The sequence below is a fragment of the Cygnus atratus genome, chromosome 1 (genome assembly GCF_013377495.2).
Source record: "Cygnus atratus isolate AKBS03 ecotype Queensland, Australia chromosome 1, CAtr_DNAZoo_HiC_assembly, whole genome shotgun sequence".
Classification (NCBI taxonomy): Eukaryota; Metazoa; Chordata; class Aves; order Anseriformes; family Anatidae; genus Cygnus; species Cygnus atratus.
This window is the reverse complement of record NC_066362.1, coordinates 185,626,381-185,649,207: the sequence shown is the minus strand read 5'-3', so window position 1 is coordinate 185,649,207 and position 22,827 is coordinate 185,626,381. Positions and strand designations below refer to the sequence as shown.

Genomic DNA, 22,827 nt, shown 5'->3' with positions numbered 1-22,827 from the left:
AAAACATAGTAAAGTTTATGCCATTTGTTCCTATGGACAAATAATATGTAATTCCCAGCTTTTCATTTGTAGTCCATTGACTCCTTTTAGCATCTTGCTAAAGCTGATACCTAAGACCTCTTCAGAAAGTTTAGTTGTTGTTTTGACTAAAGTGCCTTAAATGAGTTGAATAAATTAATTTAAAGCCTTAAATGAATTGAATAAATTAATTAATTCATACAGCTTAATTTAATTCAGCTGTATACTCCCAGCACCCTTTCCGGAATCATTTACCCTATGGAGAAATCTGAAAAGGCACAACAGTGTTTGTGAGTTTGGGAATCAAACTTGCAGTTTATCCATGTATAGAGGGTACTGCAATGACACAGAACTGGAATGAATTGTAGAAGTGATTTTAAAAAATATATATTAACAGTATTTTGTATATATGTTTGTATATATTAGTTACTATGGAAACAAAACAAAAGAACACAGAAATGTCTTTGTCTCAAAATGCCTGTGCTCTAAAAGATACAAACATATGGAAGTGCTACCATACCATTTAGTTCCACAATACGTTTGCCTATACCCTACAATGTTTTTGTGACTCCTGTAACTTTGCATACCGTGTCAATACAGTAAGGTAAAAACTCGTCTGAAAGAAGTGTGGTTCTTACCAGCTTTATGAAGGTGATACGCTGCTGTCTCCCACATTGAGTTACTCCCTTTTTTCTGACCTTTCTGTGCCTCCCTTTCCCCTGCGTTGTGGTAATGTTTAAAGCAGCTGCAATGGCCAGTCTGCGCCTTTACCAGAGGGCAGCAATTGTGGAAAGTCCTATGTAATAGCTGCAAGGCACGTTTATGTGACTCTTTTCTCTGGAATCGATGTTTGTTCCTGGTGGCTTTTCAGACAGGTGATATCTTTGCTCCTACTGTAGATAAAATGAGCAGTCTCTCAAATACATCTTCCCTCCTGCTTGTTGACTGTGAAGGAAATATTGCTTCAGACCAACTCCACCTCAGTATACGCGTTGACCTCTTGTTTAAATGCAGTATGATTCTGGGTGTCCCTGTCGAAAGGTTATGCTAACCCAAATACTGTGGGTTATTTCATCTCTCACCCTTCTCTCTCACTTTTAATTCACTTCCCCCTTCTAATAGCATGCCCTAGAAGTGTTGCTTTTCATTTCTGTTCTTTTTGCTGGCTTCCTTCTTTAACACGTTGCAGAAGAAAACCACAAGAAATAGGCCCATAGACAGGGGCTGCAAAATTCACTGATAGCTGCCCTAGGCACCATGAGGATCGTGGTCATAATGGTCATCTTTGCTTGCTTGCTTGCTTACTTTGTTTTGTTGTTTTTTAGTTCAGTAACTGACATTTTTGTGGAGGATGTCCCATTGCTGCATGTATCCTCCAGCCTTCATGGGGGAGGATGGCTTGCCTTAGAATTTGTTAAAATAAGCAGCTGGAAACTGCGCGTTCGTTTTTCTGAGTTAGAGACCTAATTTCTTAAATCTTAAATATTTTCTCATCCTTTCCTGCACAAAACCACTACATGATCCCAGTCCCAGGATGAAACAAAATAATTTTTATTTGTTCTTAAATATAGTGTCTTCCTTAATTCTACATGTTCTTGTGGATTACAGTTCTTGCATTCCTGGCTTGTTTTTTTTTTCCTAAAAATACATCTTTCTTTTTTCCTAATACTTGTTCATGAAAGGTGAGCAGTGTCATAAAAATGAACTGTCTCCAATCATTTTCCAAAATCCATTGCATTAAAGGGCAATGGTGCAAAATATGATCTATTTGTGCAAATTGTTTGATTGTTTAGGAGGCAAGACTGCTGTTGAAATAATTGCACATTAAGCAGTTTGAGGCACCCACTCAGTAAATGTCTGAGTCCTGAATAGGGATTACTCAAGTGTTTAAAATTAGAAATCTGCTGAAGTACATTACTGAACTGAGACTCTTTCTATGATTGTACATAATTTTAATCTGCATGAGCCCAAGATATGCTCTTTCTATAATCAGTGTTGGTTAACATTTGTGATTTTTTAGGCAGAACCATATTTTTATCAAATTCAGCAGTTTCATATTTAAAAGATCACTGCCAACTTGAATTTTGAGCAGTTGGTTTGCTTGTTTAAGAATGCTGCTGCTTACAGTCTTGTTTTAAGAAGTCATCTTTAAACTTTAAGAAATGTTTCTTTCTTTTATCAATTTTTTTCCCATGTTGTTGTAACGTTGAGGGTTTTCACCTAGAGAAAGGGCTCAACGGTGCTGCTGAAAGCTTCTGGGTAGACCTTCCCTTGCTTTGTAAGGCTCATTTGGGTTCCATGGTCCATAGCAGGAGTGGTTGCAAATGCTCTTGCATTGCTGGAGAGGAACCTGGCCAGACTTGAGCAAGAGAATTAGCACAACTAGTGAAACCAAGCACAGTCTGCTGAAAAAATACATAAGCAAATGGAAAAATGGTGGAAAACTATTTGTCATCTTTATACATGAAAGAAATTAAGTGATCTTTGTATCAGTTCACCAGCCTAACAAAGTTATGCTATTTGCTTAATGCATTCAGCTTTATGCAACTGTATGTGAAAATCCAAATTGAAAGTTAACCTAAAATGTCTGGTTCGTTCGACTGTATCCTTTTTAAAAAGTGAAATCTTACGCAGTACTATACTTCTCAAAGTATAGTTTCAAGTAACTCAAATTATAAAAATAAACCACATAGGCTTGAATAAAAGTTAAAAGGAGTGCTGCTTCGGCTATTACATTTTGTGTGCTAAATGAAGGGTGCATTCAAATCTACCTTAACTCATCGCTATGGTAATGTACATAAAGAAAGAATTAAAAATCTTTAACGTATGTTTCACAGCTGAAACATTGCTATGACCTGTGCTCCTAATATTTTTAAACATCATGGGAAAAAGACCTTAAAATTGCTATCATTGCTCTACTGGTATTGAGATGTGTGTATATGTGGACTTACAAAAAAAGAATTCTGAAATCGGCAAATGCATGAAACACATCTAATACTGAAAAGAATGACTCTTCATTTAACTGTCATTTCCATGCTTCTGCTCTTACCTGCAGGTGAAGCGCTGGACAATTTTAAACGCTCCTTTTACAATATGGCTTAACAAAATAATGTCTATATCAAATTGGTGTTATATTTTTACATAAAAAATATTTCCTGACCTAACTTTGATCTAATGATTAATTCCTTGTATACGATGAGTTTCAAATCAAGGAAGCTGACCCTACGTCCAATTTCAGGGCGAGAGCATGGACAACTTCAACTGGGGAGTTCGGAGACGATCTCTGGATAGCCTGGACAAGTGTGACATGCAGCTGCTGGAGGAGAGCCAGCTCTCAGGGAGCACGCCCAGCCTGAACAAAATGAACCGTGAGGACTCGGATGAGTCATCGGAGGAGGAGGACCTGACCACCAGCCAAATCTTGGAGAACTCAGACCTAGTGAGTTGCAAACCTGCAATTTAACAATAGATTGGGCTGTGTTTTAAATAAGCTGCGCTTTTAGTTTCCTCTTGTCCAGGTGCAATCTAATCAGCTGACACTGGGGGATGGCATTCAATGCGGTATTTTCTCGCTGTTTGCTTTTCCCTTATTTGAAAATGTATGCAAGAATTTTAATGCAAAATTCAAAACACAGGAAGCATCATACCTGGTTAGCTACCCTTTTCTTTCACAAATAGCGTAAGTGGCAAGTAGTAAATATATGTAACATTGAATACTTAAAGAAATAGAACACGACTTCTGTTTTGTAAATTGGGTCAGGTTTTCATTGTTAACTTCTGGAATGCTTGTATACAATTTCTGTGATAGAAGTATTGAAAGGGTTATACTATGTCTACATGTACAAACTAATAGAGCCACCATCACTGCCCTTTAATATAATGCTTATTTTGCATGCTCCTAAAAACATGCAAAAGGTAAGGTAGCTGTATACTCAGTTCTTTTGTTCTTTTGATGTATTTTGCACAGATTATAACGCTTTCCCCATCTGAGGATACAAACCACATTGACTCACTTTCTACATCATGTGACACAACTTCAGCAGACCCTCATCATTTTAATATAGGAACGTCTAGCTTTGATGGGTCTTTGCCTGATATGAATAATCTCCAAGTGTCTGAAGGATCCAAGGTGAATAAAATTTTACTTTCTTTTTCCAACTACAGTGAATTTCATGTAACATGTTAACAAGTTTGTTTTACTTAGACTTTCATGAAAGGTTTGATCTGTGAAAGCAAGTATATTCTGACTTCCTGTACATAATGGCGTAATACAGTATATTCATATGCTCCTGAACATTCATACCCTTTCTGTTCTACTTATGCTTTCTTTATTAAAAGTTTTTATTTATTGTTTCTTGAGGACATTGTACTATATATACACTAAGATGCTACTAGCTCATTAGAAGACAAATTCATGAACTGGGTACACGTTACAACTCTAAAGGAATACTTTTTTGTTCTTCATGCTGATTTAACAGAACAATATGCCAACTCGTGGGGTGGGTGTATGCATGTATTCACTGAGATTTTTTTGTATGTGGGAACCTATTGTACAGTTGTGTGCATTTGATTCAGTTCTTGCCTTTTGGCAGACATTCAGAAATTTTAAATTCATGACCACAATATTAAGCCATCTTGGATGGAAGGAGGCAGCAGGATTTGCAGGGATAAAACAACGATGTTCATCACAGTTTGTTTCAGACAAATGTATCAGAAGACGAACATAATGTAAGGTTGGTAAATGGTTGTCAGTGTGAGGGTAGTTTCTTTAATTTTGTGTTTGATAATACTTCTGGTTTGGGGAGATTAGGTGAACACTTTCTTTCCAGAAATATAATCTGAGGGTTTTTTATTGTGGCTTTATGACACTTCTGCCTTAACAGTAAAGCTTTCTCTGTCATGTCTGGATTGGTTTTCTTATGCAGAAGAGCAATGTAAGAGAATAGAACAGGAGAGGAAAATAGTTATCTTGTGTATTCATCAGCTTTCATTCCTGTTCTTGCTTTTGGTCCTTTCCAAATGCAGCCACGCAAAGAATTGGTACACCGCATGTTACTGAAGTTACAGAAACTAGAATTCTAGATGACAGGTTGTAGAAAAGGAGGTTGGAATTATGCTCAGTATTGGACTAATTGTGCTAGAAACCTCCCTAAGAGGAAGAAAGGACAGAAGGAGGGAAATGTGCTTAAGGATCAGGGAGGAGGGAAGCTTCTTAAAATAATGGTTGTGGAAAATATAAACTTACCATTTGTCAAAACAACTGTTTGACAAATTACCATTTGTCAAAACAACTGTTGGTAGACAAGTTATCGTGTAAAAACTATAAGCAGAAGTTGGCAAAATTTCAGTTCAGGAAGCTGTAGTCAGAACAGATATGTTTGCAGGTGGTGACTGCGGCTAATCTTGTACCTTCAGATGTAGTAGCTGTTGATGTCGCACATTAAGAATTGCAAATCACAGTTCATAAGTTTCATGTAGGCCTGGGTTTTGTAATCTTTACTATGAAGATTTCTTTAATGCCCCAACATCTAATGCACCAGTGTTCAGCAAAAAGTGAAAATCTTTGGAAACAGTAAATAAGTAAATAATGAAAAATCACAGCAGTTTCTTGCGAGGTTGACAGGCAAATTCAGGAAGTTCTGAGACAGGTTTGATGTTGGTGAAGTACATAACCCAAGTTGACAGGGATTTGCCAATGTTAGAAGAATACTTGAATTGAAAAACTTTACACAGAGTGCCTTTTTAGAGATTTTTACCTCATAGATACTTTCTTCTAGTATGCATACTTCTGTGTTTTTACTCAAACTGTAGTAAGTATAAATAAAGTTAAAATGCTTGGTTTGGTATTTATCTTAAGGAAGAAGTCATCCAATTTTTAGTCAGAAAATTTGAAACTTGCACCTAAGTAATTTTTACTTAATTTGATAACACAAAATCTGAGCCCCTTCTTGTTTCTCTTTTTGTCTGAGTTTTTATTTCCAGAGTGCTAATGGTATGTCAGCAATGCAGAGGAAAATGTTTGTTACTTCTTCGGTGCAATACGAAAAGGTTTAGTTGTTGCATCAGAATCAAAAATATCACCTCTGCTTTTAAATAGATGCAGTGAACGAGAGCAACAGACAGATTAAACAGGCCTTCTCAAATGGCTCAGTGCCAAAATCCAGATGTTATCATTAATGATAAGTAGTTAATTAAACTTATTTTCTATTAAAGATAGTGACAAAAATAATTTAAGATAGTATTTATAAGGGATCAGAAGACAATGATAATGCTATGTGGGTGCAAAGACTCAGATAATGTTGTCTTATATATTTTTCAAGTTATCAAAACTTATCTATTTCTATTTCTAATCCTACATGTGAATTCCATTCCTACGTGAATCTTTAGAGTCCACTTTTTTTCTTTTTTGAACATCGTATTGGACTCCAGTGGATGGGAGGTGTTTGTTTCATATTTCTTTGTGCTTTATCCCATCAAAATGTGTTTTCTTTACACAAACGCTGTCATTGCCATAAACAAATGAATAGTTCAGCAGTAGCATTGCATATTTGAAAATGGTTAGTACTAACTTCTTCTTGACAAAGCATAAAACATTTATGCTGCTTGACAGTTGCTCAGGCTCCTATTCTTGTAATCCAGCCTTTTAGCTTTTATTTCTCATTTCAAAACAGTTTGTGCTGTGATTCATTTCATCCCTCTTGGACTCAGAAATATTCTTACCACTTTTGCTTATTAAAGAAAAAAAAATCAACCACCTTTCTCCTACTGAATTTCTTATCTTGTTTAATTTTCAGGAATTCAAATCCCCAAAATTTATCTGTAGGATTCAAGCAGGTCTGGTAACCTGCAGAGGGCCTCTTTTCACTTCAAATTCAACTTGCCATAAACTTCCCTCCCTACCAGCTCCCAACACACATACGTACATACACATATGCATCTGTGCACAAGCACACACCTCATGAGACACCTCAAACAGAAAAGAAGAAAAAAAATAGAGTTTATGTACTTCACATTGCAGTCATCCCAACAGGAATTGCTTTGCAGAAATGCTGTGGATGGTGCAGACAAATGGCAAAAGGTTAAAACTGAAACCAAATTTGTTCAGACTAAAAATGCAAGACAAATTGGAAAGATTTCAAGAAGAAATCAAGAGAGGTGATCAGAAGTGTCCATTAGCTTTAGATGCTAATGGACTGAAAAAAAAAAGGGAAGGAAATGATAGAAGCATAATCCTTTTCATGGCCTGGGTTCCTCTTGAATGGCAGTTACTATGTAAATATGACATGCTAAGAATAACTCTCAATTCTAAGCATGCATACAGTCTTCCAGACAGTGATTGTTTTCAATATGTTTTGAGAGCCGTTAATACACTCTTGGACCCTGCAAAGTGATAAATGGTGAGGACAGCCTGGCAGTAAAAAGAACCCTATTGTTTTTCCTGAAAAAAAAATACTTCCCTGCTATGATGCCAAATATATTGAAATCTGAAATTCTTTGCTAGACAAATTGAGTTGAAGAAATACTTTAAAACCAACATTGGTCCAAGATATCGAGTTAAGCAAACATAGTGTTTTTACTGAAGTGTAACTTGATTCGTGTCTTTTATAATATAGGGCTTTATATCTGTGCAATTTAATGTTCTGTCAAGTATTGTTTTTTTTTATTAAGCGCTTTCTAGGTATTAGTGGTATTAACTTATTAATTTGCTGTTTTCTAAGAGATCATCATTCACTCCCCTAGGTTGAAGCTGTACATGAAGAGCAAGATATAGCAGTCCATGAGGATGACCTTTCGGGGTCTACAAATGAACTCCCTGGAGCGTTTGAATGCAGCGATAGCCTTAGTCTGGATATGACAGAGACTGAAGAGAAAGTTGACAGGCTGGAACAATTTGCTCTAGCCAGGTACTTGTATATGCTACTATATGTAAAAATCCTTTTATGTTGTACAACAAAGTGGTAGCAAGGTGTTAGTTATATCATGGAATGGCTCTTTTGGGCACTGGAGATGTAAAGCTCTTATGAGTTTAGAGTGTTAAGACAGTGTCAAAATTATCAGTGGGTTTATTGTGCAACTCCAAAAAGAACAATATTCTCTGTGTAGGGAAAACAAGATATGAACTGTGTATAAATCTAGGCAGTTAATCATTAAATACATAAATATTTCAATTTTAAAAATATATATATTTTTAAAGTTTGCAGTAACATAAATGCTGCTTAGTTGTCTGTTCAACAGATCAACCATGCATTCATCCTTCTGATTGCTTGTGAGTCATAAGGAGGTCACAGTACTGTCAAAAATCCCATCTGTGTACTGTTGCAGCCTCCAGATGATCATGGCAGGACCCCAGTAAACATTGCACCAAAGCATCAAGATTTTTCCTGTGTGCAGCTCCTTCAGATTTTGAATGCTGAGTTAGATTGTAGTCAACATCTATTTATGAAGAGTAAAGTAGTAAGGATGCATAAAGAGGCCTTCTCTCTCTTTCTTTGTGCCACATTTCAGAATAACAGCTCCTGTTCTTGGGAGCCATAGGAAGTATTTCTCCACCTCAAAGGCTGATACACAGGAGCAAGTAGCTTAGTACTCTTAATAAATTGGAGTCAACCTGTTTCATTGACCATGGCAGAATGATGAGAAGTCTTAAGAATGGGGAGAAGAGACAGATCTTCTCCCATCCGTTATATTAGCAGGGGGAGGGAGATAAACCAAATAGGTCAGAATGTATGATGTTTGCACAGGCTGAGATATTTTTTTCAAAGTATACCTTTTGCTATACATTATTATAACCAAGTTTTCCCAGAAGAGGTGTCTTTCATCCTGGCTTCTATCATCCTATGAAGTTTTAGCCTTCTTCCTCCAAACCATTGTATAATAAAGCAATTCAAGTATCCCAGGATGGGGAAATATAGATAATGATGGCCTGAAGATAGCAATTCTCATTTGGAGGTTTTTCTCATTGTGGCCAACATTATGCCAATTTTCAGAAGTAACTTGAAAGTTGATGAGTATCTTTAGAAAGATGCTGTAATTGGTCCTGTGATTACATCTCTCTATTATAGTGTATTTTATCTGACACCTTCTTGTTATTTTCCTTTCATCACAGTTTATTTTCTTTTCTCTTTCAGTTTTGGAGATGTTGATCGAAATGCCTCCCCTCCACCCTCGCCATTTTTTTCTGCCATCCTTGCTGCATTTCAGCCAGCAGCATGTGACGATGCAGAAGAAGCCTGGCGTAGTCATATCAACCAGCTCATGTGCGATTCTGATGGTTCCTGTGCAGTTTATACATTTCATGTGTTCTCTTCCCTGTTTAAGGTGAGAAAATAGATTTAAGAGAACATCAAAATGTTTAGATTTGTGCATGGCTATTAGGATGGCTCTTGATAGTGGTACTAGTAATGAACTAACAGTGGTGTTACCATTTTAATTTTGCATGTTACAGAATTATTATACCTGACTATCATGCAGAACCGTCCTCTAGGACTAGTTTTGTCATAAAAATAATATGTATCTCATAGTTGCAGGTTTGAAGATAACATTACAAAATAAGTTTGAAGATAACGTTACAAAACGTGGATCCACTTCAAAGAGTATTTTCTTCCGTACTCTAGAAGTAATCTGAAACAATAACTGTAAGAGAGAGGAAATAGCCTTTTCATCTGAAACTATTGTTAATCTGTTATTTCATCTTAAAATGTTGAAATTTGACCATGCCCAATGTAAATGTCAACGTTATTAAATATTTTGTAGCTAATAATATGAATAGAAATATCCAGCTGCTGTCATGTAAAATAAATTCCAGAGAATGTGTCTAAAGATTAGAAATGCATTTTTCCTTTCTAAAACTGTATGCGTGCAAAGATAAGAATCATGCAAGAAGATAAGAAAAAAAGACATTAAATGTACAAGCTGTTCTAAGAAATCACTGTCTGGATTTGCATGTAATTAGTTTTAAAGCCTTTTTATTGTTTTTCCTTCTTTATATGAGGCAGCTGCAGGATGTATCACATTCTGCAGCAGTGTACACAACAGTTATGTAACTTCATGCAGACTTAAATTACCTGTGGTCTCGGAGTATGCAATTTTTTTATTAGCAAAGAGGGACCCTGCTAATGAATATACCATCTCAAGATATTTTGGTATATTTAAGACTGTTCTTACAAGAAAGAAGCATCATACTTTCGGACTGTCTTTTCCATCCTATTTCCTCTGCAGTTAATTTCATGTCTTCTCTAGCTGTACGCTGCATCCTCTTTTAAACATTGTGCCACTTTAAATATGGGTACCTAAAGATAGGCATTCTTTTGAATGCTGCCTGACAAATGACTATTTGGAAAAAAAACTCCCAGCGTTGACAGGTCAACTTTGAAAATTAGCCATGTGTTCCTTCATGATGTGTATTTCAACTTTTTGCCGTTACGTCAGTCCTAGAGATTAGTGGCCCTGTTCAAGTGTTCTGAGAGTTATTTGTCCTTTTTGTCCTCCTTGAAGAGGTGAAATGGAAATGGTGTCATGTACTTTTGAAAAGCAAAAAAACAAATAATACCATGTAATACAAGACCTAAACATTACCTGTGAAGTGCCTATTTAAATCCATATCCTGACATACACACAATGCACTTGCTGTTGTGCTTCTCCTGTTTTTGAAAGGTAGTCTACTAATTTTTTTTCAGATAATAACTAGATAAGAAAGATTCAATACTGCTTTCAAAAGATCTTTCAATAACAGTATAACATGAAAACAGTAAAGAAAATTTAGAGGTGTTAATAGTATCAACAAAACAGGATTTTCTAGATGGAGCTACAGATGTATTTTTCGTTTATAAAAATAGCTCTGTTATTTTTCCAGATTTTTTTTTATAAGATCTCAGCTTCTCTGGAATTGTATTGTGTTTGCACTGTTCAACTTTGCTACTCATCCAATAACTTAAAAGATTTTTGACCCTCATGAACAGGAAGTTTGAGAAACAATCCCAATATTTGCTAGGCTCAGGAGGCGAAGTACTGCCAAAATGTTTAACTGTGAAACAAAATCCTTGTTTGGAATAGCCTGTCAACTAAATAGTTGGTGAAGCAAAGGAAGTGCTTTTTGCAGGGCACCTACATTTTGGTCTGCATCAAGTTGATGGTATCCTGGATGTTTGCCCACAACACGCTAAACTTGTTTAAAATTCCTGAAATTATTGAAGTACTCTTCCTGTAAACTGGTCATATCTCAGAGATCTCGGGATAATCCTTAAAACTGTCTGCTCTAAGCTGCCTCTTTGTATTCTGTCAAATCAAATGTCTTCCAGAAGACCATCCGATTCCAAGACAAGTATATTTGAGAGCCAGCAAGTAGTTTCTACAGTTGAGCCTTTTTGTTACTAAAAATCCCCTCCCCAGAAGAGGAAACATCAGGTTAACAAGAAAAAAAATGGGGGAATGTTTTGTTATTAGTTACGTTCACAGAAAACACAGTGACTATATTCAGGCATATACATACACATAGTTGATATTATGGTGATGGTTGGCATCATTACTCCCAATAGTCCCATTCCATAAAATATATGATGCATTCAGGCCTTGCTTGAAAGATTTCAGTCAGTGTAATCTGCACCCAAAAGGACAAAACTGAGATACGTTGGTATAGAACTGATAGTCCATGTATTTGCAAAATAAATTGATTTAGTGAAGTATAATACCTAGATACCAATATATAGTCTCTAACCATTTCAAGTTTTAATACTTTAAGACAGTATTTAGGTCTGTTGTATTTTTAACAGTGGGTTGATTGTTGCTTCCATGAATATCTGAAAAGGAATGCAGTAGAGGAAGAATATGTTTACTGAATAATAAACACTAGACTGATCAGGTGTTGATGAAGCTATGACTAAAATGTTTTGAGGAAGTTATGTTCTTAAAATAAACTAAAAATGTTTAAACTCATTCATAGATGAGTGCAAGAAGGAACCTGAGGAGTTCATGGTCCTTGTCTTGCTCAGACTACAGTGTTCATTTTGGTCTTTTTTTTTTTACTTTTTAACTCTTCTCTAAACTGTTTTTAACCTGTAGGCTAAGATGAAATTTCAAAACATTCCTAGGCAATGTAGTCCAGTACTTAGTCCTGGCTCCTAATCATTTCAGAACTTCTGTGTTTTATGTCTATGACAGCTCTATCCATAGTGGTGCTCCTCTTTTCTTTGTAGTTGCTGCTTGTACGTGAAGAGCATTATCATGTCTTCACCTATCCACAACTTCTCTTATTTAATTTCAGTTCTTTCAACCTTCACCATAAGCCACCTTTTTGAAACTTGTAGCTGTTGCCATGGGCTCTTTTCAGTTGGTCTGTGTATTCCTTGAAAAGCAAGAGCAGGTTCTTTACTTCAGCCTAAGTTTTTATGAGCACTAACTAGAATTGGATTAGATGTTATGTAGAAGTTATTTCTGTGTAAAAACTTCTCTCTGATAAGTACTTTACAGTAGGATAGAGTTAATTAATTTTTCACTTGTAATCCAATCTAGTATGCAGATCTTTTTCTATAGAATTTTGCCTTTCTGGTTATTCTCCATCCTGAATGTGCTCTCTTGACTGTTTCTGTCTACGTGTACAACCTTATCTTCTTCCTTTACCCTGCACCATTTCTCCAGTCTATCAAGATCCCTCTGAAATACAATCCTGGCTCCCAAAGAGCTTGAAGGCACTGTGGCTCAATCGTCTAGTCATTTAATAAGCATGTTGTATGTTCCATTATTCAGTGTTTTCATTAACGCCTTGGTTAGACCTGAGACAAATCCCAGTGTAATTCTGCTCAATTTATCTTTAAAACTGAACAGTGAGATGATGATAATTAACTTGTATGGTTTTGCATACCTAGTTACCTCTAGACCAAGCTTTTCTACCTCACTTCTAAGATAGTAAATGAATTAATATATAACATATCAATTGCTTCTCGTAATAGAACATTTAGGCCTTTCATGGACATTAAACGCTTTTATATGATTTGCTGTAAACAAATACGTACTGTCTATTATTATCTCTTATATGTTTCCACATTTCCCTAAACTTAATGTTTAATTCTTTTTGCTTTTTGAGATAAACACTTTCCTTAAGTTTTTTTTACAACACCCTGTATTCTGTGAGTTCTCAAATATAATTGTTATGGCTTGTAGATTTCTTTACCCAGTATTACAATTATCATAGCATGAATTTCCCTAATCTGCAATGATGTAAAAATATCCATTCTGACCTGAGTTTTCATTGAGTCCCATTGATGTTACCTGTTTTAGCTGTACACAGATGTCCTTTCTGGGAGCAGTAAGGCAAAAGAAGGCATTTTCAGTAACATCTGTTAGCAGCTATTCCTCTCCATTGTGAGTCCTTAGCCTTTCTCTTAATTATCTCTAGAATATTTTCTTGTCATTCTCTCTATTCCTAGTTTCTTTGCCATCTACCTCACTGATTATTGTGCCAACAGTGTCATTCTAATTTCGGTGCCCAAGTTAGCAATTGAACTTAGTTTTATGTTCTCTTCTTTGCATCAATATTTCTCTGAGTGAAGTCTTTGTGATTTAGCCAGATATGTGTCTTAATGTATTTTCTCTTTAAGTGGTACAGAATGTACTTCTGTCTTCTTTTTCACTAAAGAAGTGGCCACCTCTTATTATCTCCTTTTCCCCATGAAGTTGTTTCTCACGGGCTCCTTCCTGCAAATTCTGAATGCACTCCAGTCAGCTAGCTGTATTTTTTCTGTGATCTCTCTTCATCATTGCCTCAGAATCATAAACTCAGTTACTCCTCCCCAGGAAGGGCCTGCAGCACTTAAAAAGGTTATCCAGAGGGGCTGTGGAAGCTCAGACCTTGGAGCTTTCACATTTCATCTAGACAAAACCATGGCTGACCTGATCTAGTGGTGTTGGCACCAGTCCCACTTCAAGGTGAAGGTTGGACTAGATGTTTTCCACAGCTCCCTTCCAATCAATATCTCTAGGGTTCTGTTCCATGATTCATCTTTCTAAATTTGCTTCCACTTAGACATTCTCAGCTACCTCTTCTCTGTTGATTAGTTTCAAATCTAGATCTCCTTTCTTTCACAGAAGAGTTGTCAGCAGAAGTTTTACTGAGTTGGACCTAGTCTTTCTTTTCAGAAGATATCCAAGTAGTAAATAAGCAACTGTCACCAAGCCCTATGATTTAGATGATTCTGCTAGTTGCTCATAATTATTTACCTCTTTGGTGGTAATTAGTAAGAACCCCATATCCCAGCTACAGACTCATTGCAGCAGAGAATCTGAACTATGTGCTAATTGACACGTGTAGGGCTTTGTTTCTGTGTTGAAGCAAGATGGTAGAAACATACCGTACCAATATCATGTCAGTCTATGTGATCTTGGCTATGAACAGAGCCAGTTCAGTTTAGAGAGAATTTCACAGATAAGCAATGATGAAATTGTGCTGCAGAGAGTTTCTCTTTAACCATTTTATAAAATAGTTCTGGTGTATACCAATACACCATCCATTACAATGTGATTTTAGCTTTTTTTTTTTTTTTTTTAAATCATCCACTCCTACATCATCTGTTATCCATAAAGTCTGAACTGAGCTCACCTGATTTTAAGTATTTCACAGACCCCAGGACAGGTGTAGTAAAGGCTATTTATATGTTTGTCAGCCAAATTGTTGTTCAGGAAGCACTTATTTCCAGTAAGGAATGCTGACGGTGATACAGGTCCTAATTTGCATTCCTCAGAGAAATGCTTATAGTTATGTGGGGTGAATCATATAAAAGTGTTGCATACTTTTATTGTAAACAACGTGTTCATGGTACTCCCACCAGCTGGGCAGTTGGCCTTAGTGAGATATGTTTTGGCAGTGAAGCCTGCTCTGTATTTATCAATACAATTATTTCAGGTCTTGCAAGACTATTATTTTTATTAAAATATATTTTTATTTACTACTTGCTTTCTGTATTAGCCACTGAAAAGAAAATATTAGTGCTAGAATGTTTCTGGAAGACTAGACTGTTTTAAAACTTAAAATATCAAAAAAAAAAAAAAAAAAAAAAAGAGAGAAGAAGAATTCCCGGATGCAATGCAGTATTTCTGGAGTCCACCCAAACAGAAGAAAAGTTTTACTAAGAAGGTTTTTCCCACAGGGCAAAGCAAAAGTTCTTTTCTGTTTTTTTTTTTGTTTTTTTTTTTTTGTGCTGCTGTTTGGCATTAGGATGTCCATTATATTATCTGATTAGCCACTTGACATGGTGTACTAACAAAACAATACCCGGAATGGGCAGAAAAAGTAATGTGCTGGTCAACTCTGTTAAGTCTGTACAGCCAAGAAAAAAAAATGCATGTGTATAAAAAGCTTTATAAAGGTTGAATCAGCTTGACAAAAATACATTTCAGCAGTAGATCATTACTAACTCTGAAACTAGTTCCACAGCTGCCCAGCTCTATACTGTCATAATAATTATTGCTCAGTATCTTGAGCAAGCATTCAGTTCTCCAGTTCTCCAGAAGGAGATGGTCTCTGTTGCATATTACTGTGCAAGACACACAATAACAATTAAAAACAAACAAACAAAAAAAAAGCATGCCATTTTCCTTAGAAATGAAAGTAGCTTGTACTTGAGTAAAGAATGTGATAAGCTGTGTTTTGCTTTACAGAATATTCAGAAAAGATTCTGCTTCCTAACCTGTGATGCAGCTAGCTACCTGGGAGACAACCTGCGAGGAATAGGCTCCAAGTTTGTGAGGTCTTCTCAAATGTTAACATCATGCTCAGAATGTCCAACCCTTTTTGTAGATGCAGAAACAGTGAGTATATTCCTTTCAAAAGGCATGTACTGCATGGCAGTGTGATATTTCACTGATAGTTTCACATTAGGGCAACTCCTGAACAGATATGTCAAGAAGGTACCTACCTCCCTTCTCTAATTTTTATGTCTTGCTCTTAATCAAATTTTTATTAATTTTTCATATTACTTCATTAGGTAAGTACTGACTGATGAGCAATAGGATGTGTTAAGCCTGTCTGCCAAAAAGCAGTATAAAACAAGTGTCTGTCAGACTCAGTTGGCCCCACAAATGGAAAAGGAAAAGTTATTTTTTACATACTTCAGCATGGAAGATGAAAATATGTTTAGTGGCTTCATTTGAGTCAAATGTGATGTGAGCTGGATGATAAAAAATACATAGATTAGGAAATGAGGTGGCCTTTCTTATTGTTTTCATTCTGGCCCATGTTTGTCCAAAAGCTTAATGACAGTGTGGCCTCACAGAGGAGCACTGAGGTAGGAACTTCTGAAGTCTAATCTTGGGTCTGCTTTTGGCCCGCAGCTGTGGCCATGAAGAGCTGCAACTCACACCATTGGAGAGCTGTGGAGATTAACTAGTTAAGCTTTGAGCAGTATTTTATTTTAGGGAAGTCTTTTGCCAAGCTGTTAAACACAGAAAATGATTTCATGTGCAAATTAATATAGGTGCACCTGTTGCTGTTGGGCTCTCAGTATAGTATTCTTTTTGGCATAAATATAAAATCAAGCATTTTTCAGTGTAAATATCAGTAAATCTAAGTATTGTTTTGCAAAATATTTTCTCTAATATATTTTCTATTCTGTCAGTATTTTTATACTTTTATAGTGACATTTACTAGCCTTTTCGATTTCATTTCTCCAGCTTCTCTCCTGTGGCCTTCTTGAAAAGCTGAAGTTCAGTGTCCTAGAACTGCAAGAATACCTGGACACATACAACAACAGAAAAGAAGCAACACTCTCGGTATGCTGGATTCTGCTGTGTTCTTGTTTTTGTATGCGTGTATACTTGTACTATGTCAGGAGACTGAAGATAATGTCAAATCTGTTTAAATTAACATTCAGTAACTGTTTCAGATACTAAATTCATTAAATGTTTCTTCCTGAACATATGAACCAGAATTAAAAAAAAAATATATATTGTACCTCTATATTTTAGAAGCATGGGTATCTTTAATACTCTTGGGTTTTTCTTTCTCCTATTTAGTAATTAATTAATTCATTTTCTTGTTTTATGCGATTCAAATACCAATAAAAACCAAAAATACATCTTTTTAATTATAATCAAAGCAAATTGTATAAATAAAAATTACCGTCACCAAATTTTGTTTACATTCCATGCTGTCAAAATAAATACCATTTACCTTTCTGCAAATCAAGCTATAGGCTTATACATATCTTCTTTCATTTCTTTCTGAAAACAGTGGCTTGCAAACTGCAAAGCAACGTTTGCTGGGGGCTCACGAGATGGCGTTATTACCTGCCAGCCAGGGGACTCGGAAGAGAAGGTAATGAGTGAGGAGGGGTATTTTGCTCCTCTAAAGCAACATGCAATATAGCCTGTTCTTAGACCCACAAGATCCTGGTATACTTCCTCCTCATCTCTCTGCTGGGCTTGGGTATAATCCAGTTTTCACACTCAGGACTCAAAGGTATTCAGAGCTAACCCTGCCTGAGTTGTGTGTGCGGTCCCTTTTAGAAAGATATTATATCAGAAATCAATTTCCCACAACACAGTATCCCTGAAAATCACTCCTGATGTATTGTGCTTCCATGTTACACCCATTTTATCTATAGATGCTACAGACTCAATCTGCTAAACAGCAAGACCTGTCTGGTTGAAATCCACTTAGATTTGCCGTTATGAAATATTGACCTCAAAATGGCCAGTGAAATTATTTATATATATATCCATAAACACATATATTTAGTATATTAATTCCAGTTAAGAAATCAATCTTTTCAGAGATTATCACCATCAGCTGGCATTCCTGTGATTTAATACACTAAGTATAGGAAACAGCTGGTATCTCAATGGTATAGAATAAGTTGGGAACTGTTTTGTTGGGAATTTTTTTCTTTTTGGAGGAAAAAGAATGAAGGATTGGAAAGAGAGAGGGCTAGGGAGAATTAGCCAAAATCAGGAAGGAACAACAGCATGTAGAAAAAATTGACATCTCCTCTTTCCATGTATTTTAACTTGCAAAAGATAATGATGACATTTTCAGAACTTGCCTGTTGTAACTTTATTTTTTTTAAAGACCTTGTTTTATGGTCATGTTGGTTTTGGTTTGCTTGTCTTCTCCCCCAGTTCATTTTATTTTCTTCTGTTTTTATCTTAACTTCTCATTCCCATCTCTACGTATGTGTCTTCCTGTGTTTGCTCTCACTTGTGTTGGGGTTTGTTTTTCCTTTGTTTTGTTTTGTGCCTTCTCAATAATCCCGTATCTTTATCGCCCCTGCTTTTTGGCTTCCTTGACCCTATTAGCAAATGTGATTTGTTAATAAATCCTCTGGCTATAATCACAGGTGTTGGGAAAACTGTTTAATCTTCCCCCATCTGGCACTGGCAACAGCAAAAGTTACACACCTCTTCCAATGCATTTAAATGAGATACTGTCTCTTCTGTAATTGCTGTGGTGTACAGGGATGTTATGAGTGAGCTATTCTCAAATCTAAGAAAGAGGGACCTGGAATACGGGCTATTTAGTTTGTGTTTTGAAAAAGTAGAGCAGAGAGAATGCTGAGGAGAAGGAATAAACTATGAACTGAGCTAATATATAAATGGCCTAAAAGCATCTAAAAGTTAATAAATATGCTCCATTTGTGTTTTATTATCTTTTTGAAATTAGATGTCCTTTGTTTCAAAGTTAAATGTGAAACAAGGGTCTGTATTCTTACTGCTTATCAAGCAGGCTGAAGAAAAATGGTTTCTCACTCCTGCAGGAATCCCTGATTTATCCCCAGCAATTTCATTTCAGCCCAAAGTGCATTATTCCTTGGAAGTTGATGGAATAGTAGGTCTTTGATAACAGGCATATTTATTTTCCTCTCCTTCTCACTTAACTGTCAATTGAAACAGCTCTTCCCAAGGGAACTTTGGAACTCATACATAATAATCCATTCTGTTTTATTCAACAAGAGAGTGATGGGAGGGAGAGTCCAGGGAAACTGGGGAAATGTCATTAGAAAGGGAAAAGGAAAAGTGATTCTGGCAAGTACTTGTTTTCACACGTTTCCTATCCTCTTCTCCCTCAGCCTGGAATGCCAAAGAATCTAGCAATTGTAGGAAAAAAAAAAATGTCTTACAGTGGTAGCTGTGAGGGAACCTGCCTAAACTGTTACATTTATTGACAGTTAGACTAAGGCCTGAAATCCTGCATAAAACTTCTGGCATAAAAAAAAGTCTAGCTAAAACACAAAAACAGGTTGCCTTTGAAAAGATTCAGAAATAATTGTAAGGAAGAAAAAGCAATACCTTGTCCTATGGAGGACAGAAATCTGTGATTCTCAGAACCCACCACCACCTTGTAAAAAGCTTGAGGTGAAAATAATCCACTCTCCTCTCGAGACAGACATCGGACCAGGTTCAACATTGCCAAGAAGGGTTGCGTCACAGATGACTTAAATGGAGCTATGCCTGCCTATGGGGGTGGTTAGCTTGGCACCAGTTTCTCTAATCAGATTTTATTTCTAAATAATTGCACATGATTTGTTGACCATTGTTTCTGTTACTGAAAATGGGCAAAGGCAAAAATTGCTTGTTCTGACATTGAAGAAGCTTTAAATAGAAGTTGTCTAGGTCAGCTGCTTGAGCTAGCAAATTTTCTGAAATTGGGTAATAGCTGAATGTCCCAGAATGTCTTTCCGCCCCTTATTCTTGCAGCAGACTGCATGATTTGTACGTCTTCAATTTGTAAGCTTTGATGCTATGTTCGATCATTTGATGCTGCAGAGTCTCAAGGACATAGGAGGCAGTTTATAGGCAAAGGTAATGGCATTTACTGGTTTGCTATCTCTTCAGGTGTAACAGATGAGTAAAGCTATCAGTGTATTCTTGAACCCTACCAAACAGGGAGTTTTTTGTTTTGTTTTGTTTTTTATCCAGTCAAAGACTGGTTTGATGATTTATTTTTTTTTTCTCATAAGGAGATACATGGAAGATCCTATTTTTTTTGTCATTTAGTACTAGCTAACTCAAGTAACTATTTGTCTCCTATTGAGACATACAGCTTATTCAGTAAGTCCAAAGTCACCTTTCTTAAACCATGCTCATCCCAAAGAACACGAGCTCATGAGCGTGGCTTCTACAAAGTCACACTGCTAGTGGATATTTAAAACATACCGCATCCATTAAAAAACTTTGCTGGAAAAATTCAGAGTGTACTTGTTATGGGTTTCTCTGTGGCTAAAGTTCACTGACTCTGGGCCACCAACAAGGCTGGAGGTCTACTTCTTGGCACTGCAGTAATCTGGAGTTGTACTGAGTCACACTAGAACTCAGGGCATAGTGAGTCTCACTATTAAATTAGAAGTTCTTAACAAATTTCTCTGTAGTATCTGACTAATGTTGGACATATCCATGGACTGACAATGAGCTCAATTTGGCTCTTGCAGGCAGATTTTCTAGAGGACCACAGCTGGGTTTTAGCTTTCTCCTGACAGAACAGTTTAATTTCAAGGAGAGTGGATATTTAAGAATGCAGCAACATATGCTGTATCTCTCTTTTTGTCTCTGATACATATACCCACTTTCCTAGATTGTGGGGAAAAGCTTTTGTCTGCTGCAATATCAAGTCAAATAGAATACCTCAACAAAATGCACTTGCAATTAAAAACCCTTGCAGACAGCAATTATTTTGTTATGATGGGACTCTCCTGTGTCATTAAATGACTTTGTTGCCATCAAAGTTTCAGGATCTTAAGAAATAATTGTGTAACTCTCATCTCCTTTTAGTATGTAAAAATGATTCCTTGAAAAAAAAAAAAAGCAAGAAGGCTGGTGACCTAAAGACTAGTATTTTGCTACCTTCTTGCTCTGCTAATAATACAGAACAGTAATTCCCTGTCTCAATAGAAAGATAAATCAAGGTGTTGCTGTTGAGGAGAACATTGGGCATGTTTCTTAGGTGTAGCATATGCTAGCTACGTTCAGTATCATTCAGTATAACATTCAGTATTTTCAGCTGCCAAAAACACTAATTGTGTAGTGTCATAGTTCCCTTACTGTAGGCATTAAACTAGAGATTGAGGAGAAGAGTGAAAGCTAGGAACATTCTGCATGAACCCTTGCTACTGGAGACTAAAAGAAACGTCATTTAGTCCAAAAATTAGTATTTTCTCAACTTCCAAGGAATATTTCATTTTATGCTGAAAGAGAGAGGAAGATAAGTTACAATCATGAAATTGCAGAGCCATGTTGAGTTGACCATCAGTACTTTAGGGAGATTTTGTAGTACTGAAAGATCAGTATACTTTCTTCAAGTGAAGCAGGAAGGATTTTCATGTAAGGTGAAATCATCCCTCTGAATTCCCTTTTCCCCGAACCTCCTACTTTTTTTTTTATTTTTATTTTTTGGAAGCAGTAAAAAAAAAAAACAAAAAAAAAAACCAGTTGTTTTCTGGGGAAAAAATGACCATGGAATTCACTTATTTTCTGCTTTTTTCCTTCTTTAAAGTAAATTCCATGGCAAGTTAGAAATTATATATGGATTCCAGTGTTTTTGAAAGTCCAAGTGTAAACTGGTGGTATGCTAAGATTCAGAGGAGCCTAAGTGAGAGGCAGACAAGATTTGAAAAACAGAAATCAGCGTATCTGTGAATTTACTACAGCACAATGATCTGTCTGCTCTTGTCTTCTTATCTTAAACTTGGCTTTACAAAACTTAATTTACATAAACTGCATGGAAGCCAAGATATAAAGGAAGGCATAAAATTAAACATTACAGGAGCTAAAGCTTTGTTTGTCATGGTTTTATTGATGGGTAGTGCAGAATTTGGGAAAATACTTTTCATACATTCTTTAGTTGTAAGGCCCATGGAAAGAAGCCAGACCGAAAGGCTTTGCTTGGCTATACCAAGTTAGCATTACTTGACATTTCTGTGTTTGCTGCCTTCGTGTTGAAGGTAAGGTAAATCATTTTAATAAGAACTTCAAATGTTTATTAACATTGTGCACATACGCGCTGACATCGGGCTGTAACTGGGCAGATGTCATTGCAGTCTGTTAGTTACAACATTGACATAATTCCATTCATCTAAAATGTCATGAGAACATAGTATATATAAATAATACGGAAAGCTGCCTGAAAAATGCACAGAATGCAACTGTTAGTTCTTGGTAAATAAAGAGGAACACTTCTTTTTTGAGGAGAGTTTATTTCTGAGACGTTAGTCCCTAATCTTTGAAATGCTAATGCAGGTAAATTAGAATTTTTATTGCTATTAAAACAAGAATTACACTGACATTTTAATAGTTCCAGAATTACATATCAGTGAATCATTACTGGTGAGAGGAGGGAATACAAATCTGAACATGTGGCACTGCCATGTAGTCAAACCAAACTGGCATTTTCCATGGATTTTTTTTTCATATGATTGTCGTAAGTTACATGTGAAGTATTTCCACTGTAGTGTGCCAAATAATAACTGCAGCAGTCACAAATCTTATCCTGTAAATTTCATCAGACTTATTACATTCAAAAGTATAAGTATTAATAAATAACATAATATTTATACAGGACAAATTTCAGTTCTGTTAAATCACTTGAAAACCCTGCATAATGCTTTGAGCACTTTGCTCTATGAGTTCTTTTTAATAATAAGGAAAGCAAATTTAAATAAAAGTATTATTTCAAGAATTTTCTAACACAATTTCATTGTAAGCTCCTGAGCTACTGAGTGGGATGAATCAAAACTAATAAATATGAACGTCCAACTGAGGATGTTTAGATTGTAATTTACAGTTAGAATTAAGAGCTTGACTTTAATGAGTGCTGTGCATGTTGTATGTGAT

General features: G+C 36.1%; 1 protein-coding gene across 2 annotated transcripts in view; it reads left to right on the top strand.

Moving 5' to 3' along the window:
• Nucleotides 1-22,827, top strand: part of FRY (FRY microtubule binding protein) — a 164,922-nt gene that overhangs the window by 134,899 nt on the left and 7,196 nt on the right. For both annotated transcript variants that reach the window (XM_035542616.2, XM_050715879.1), the window contains 7 exons: nt 3,257-3,457; nt 3,986-4,147; nt 7,759-7,922; nt 9,147-9,336; nt 15,667-15,816; nt 16,678-16,776; nt 17,237-17,320. In XM_035542616.2, coding sequence (XP_035398509.1) covers nt 3,257-3,457; nt 3,986-4,147; nt 7,759-7,922; nt 9,147-9,336; nt 15,667-15,816; nt 16,678-16,776; nt 17,237-17,320 — 1,050 coding nt within the window. The remainder of the gene's footprint in view (nt 1-3,256; nt 3,458-3,985; nt 4,148-7,758; nt 7,923-9,146; nt 9,337-15,666; nt 15,817-16,677; nt 16,777-17,236; nt 17,321-22,827) is intronic.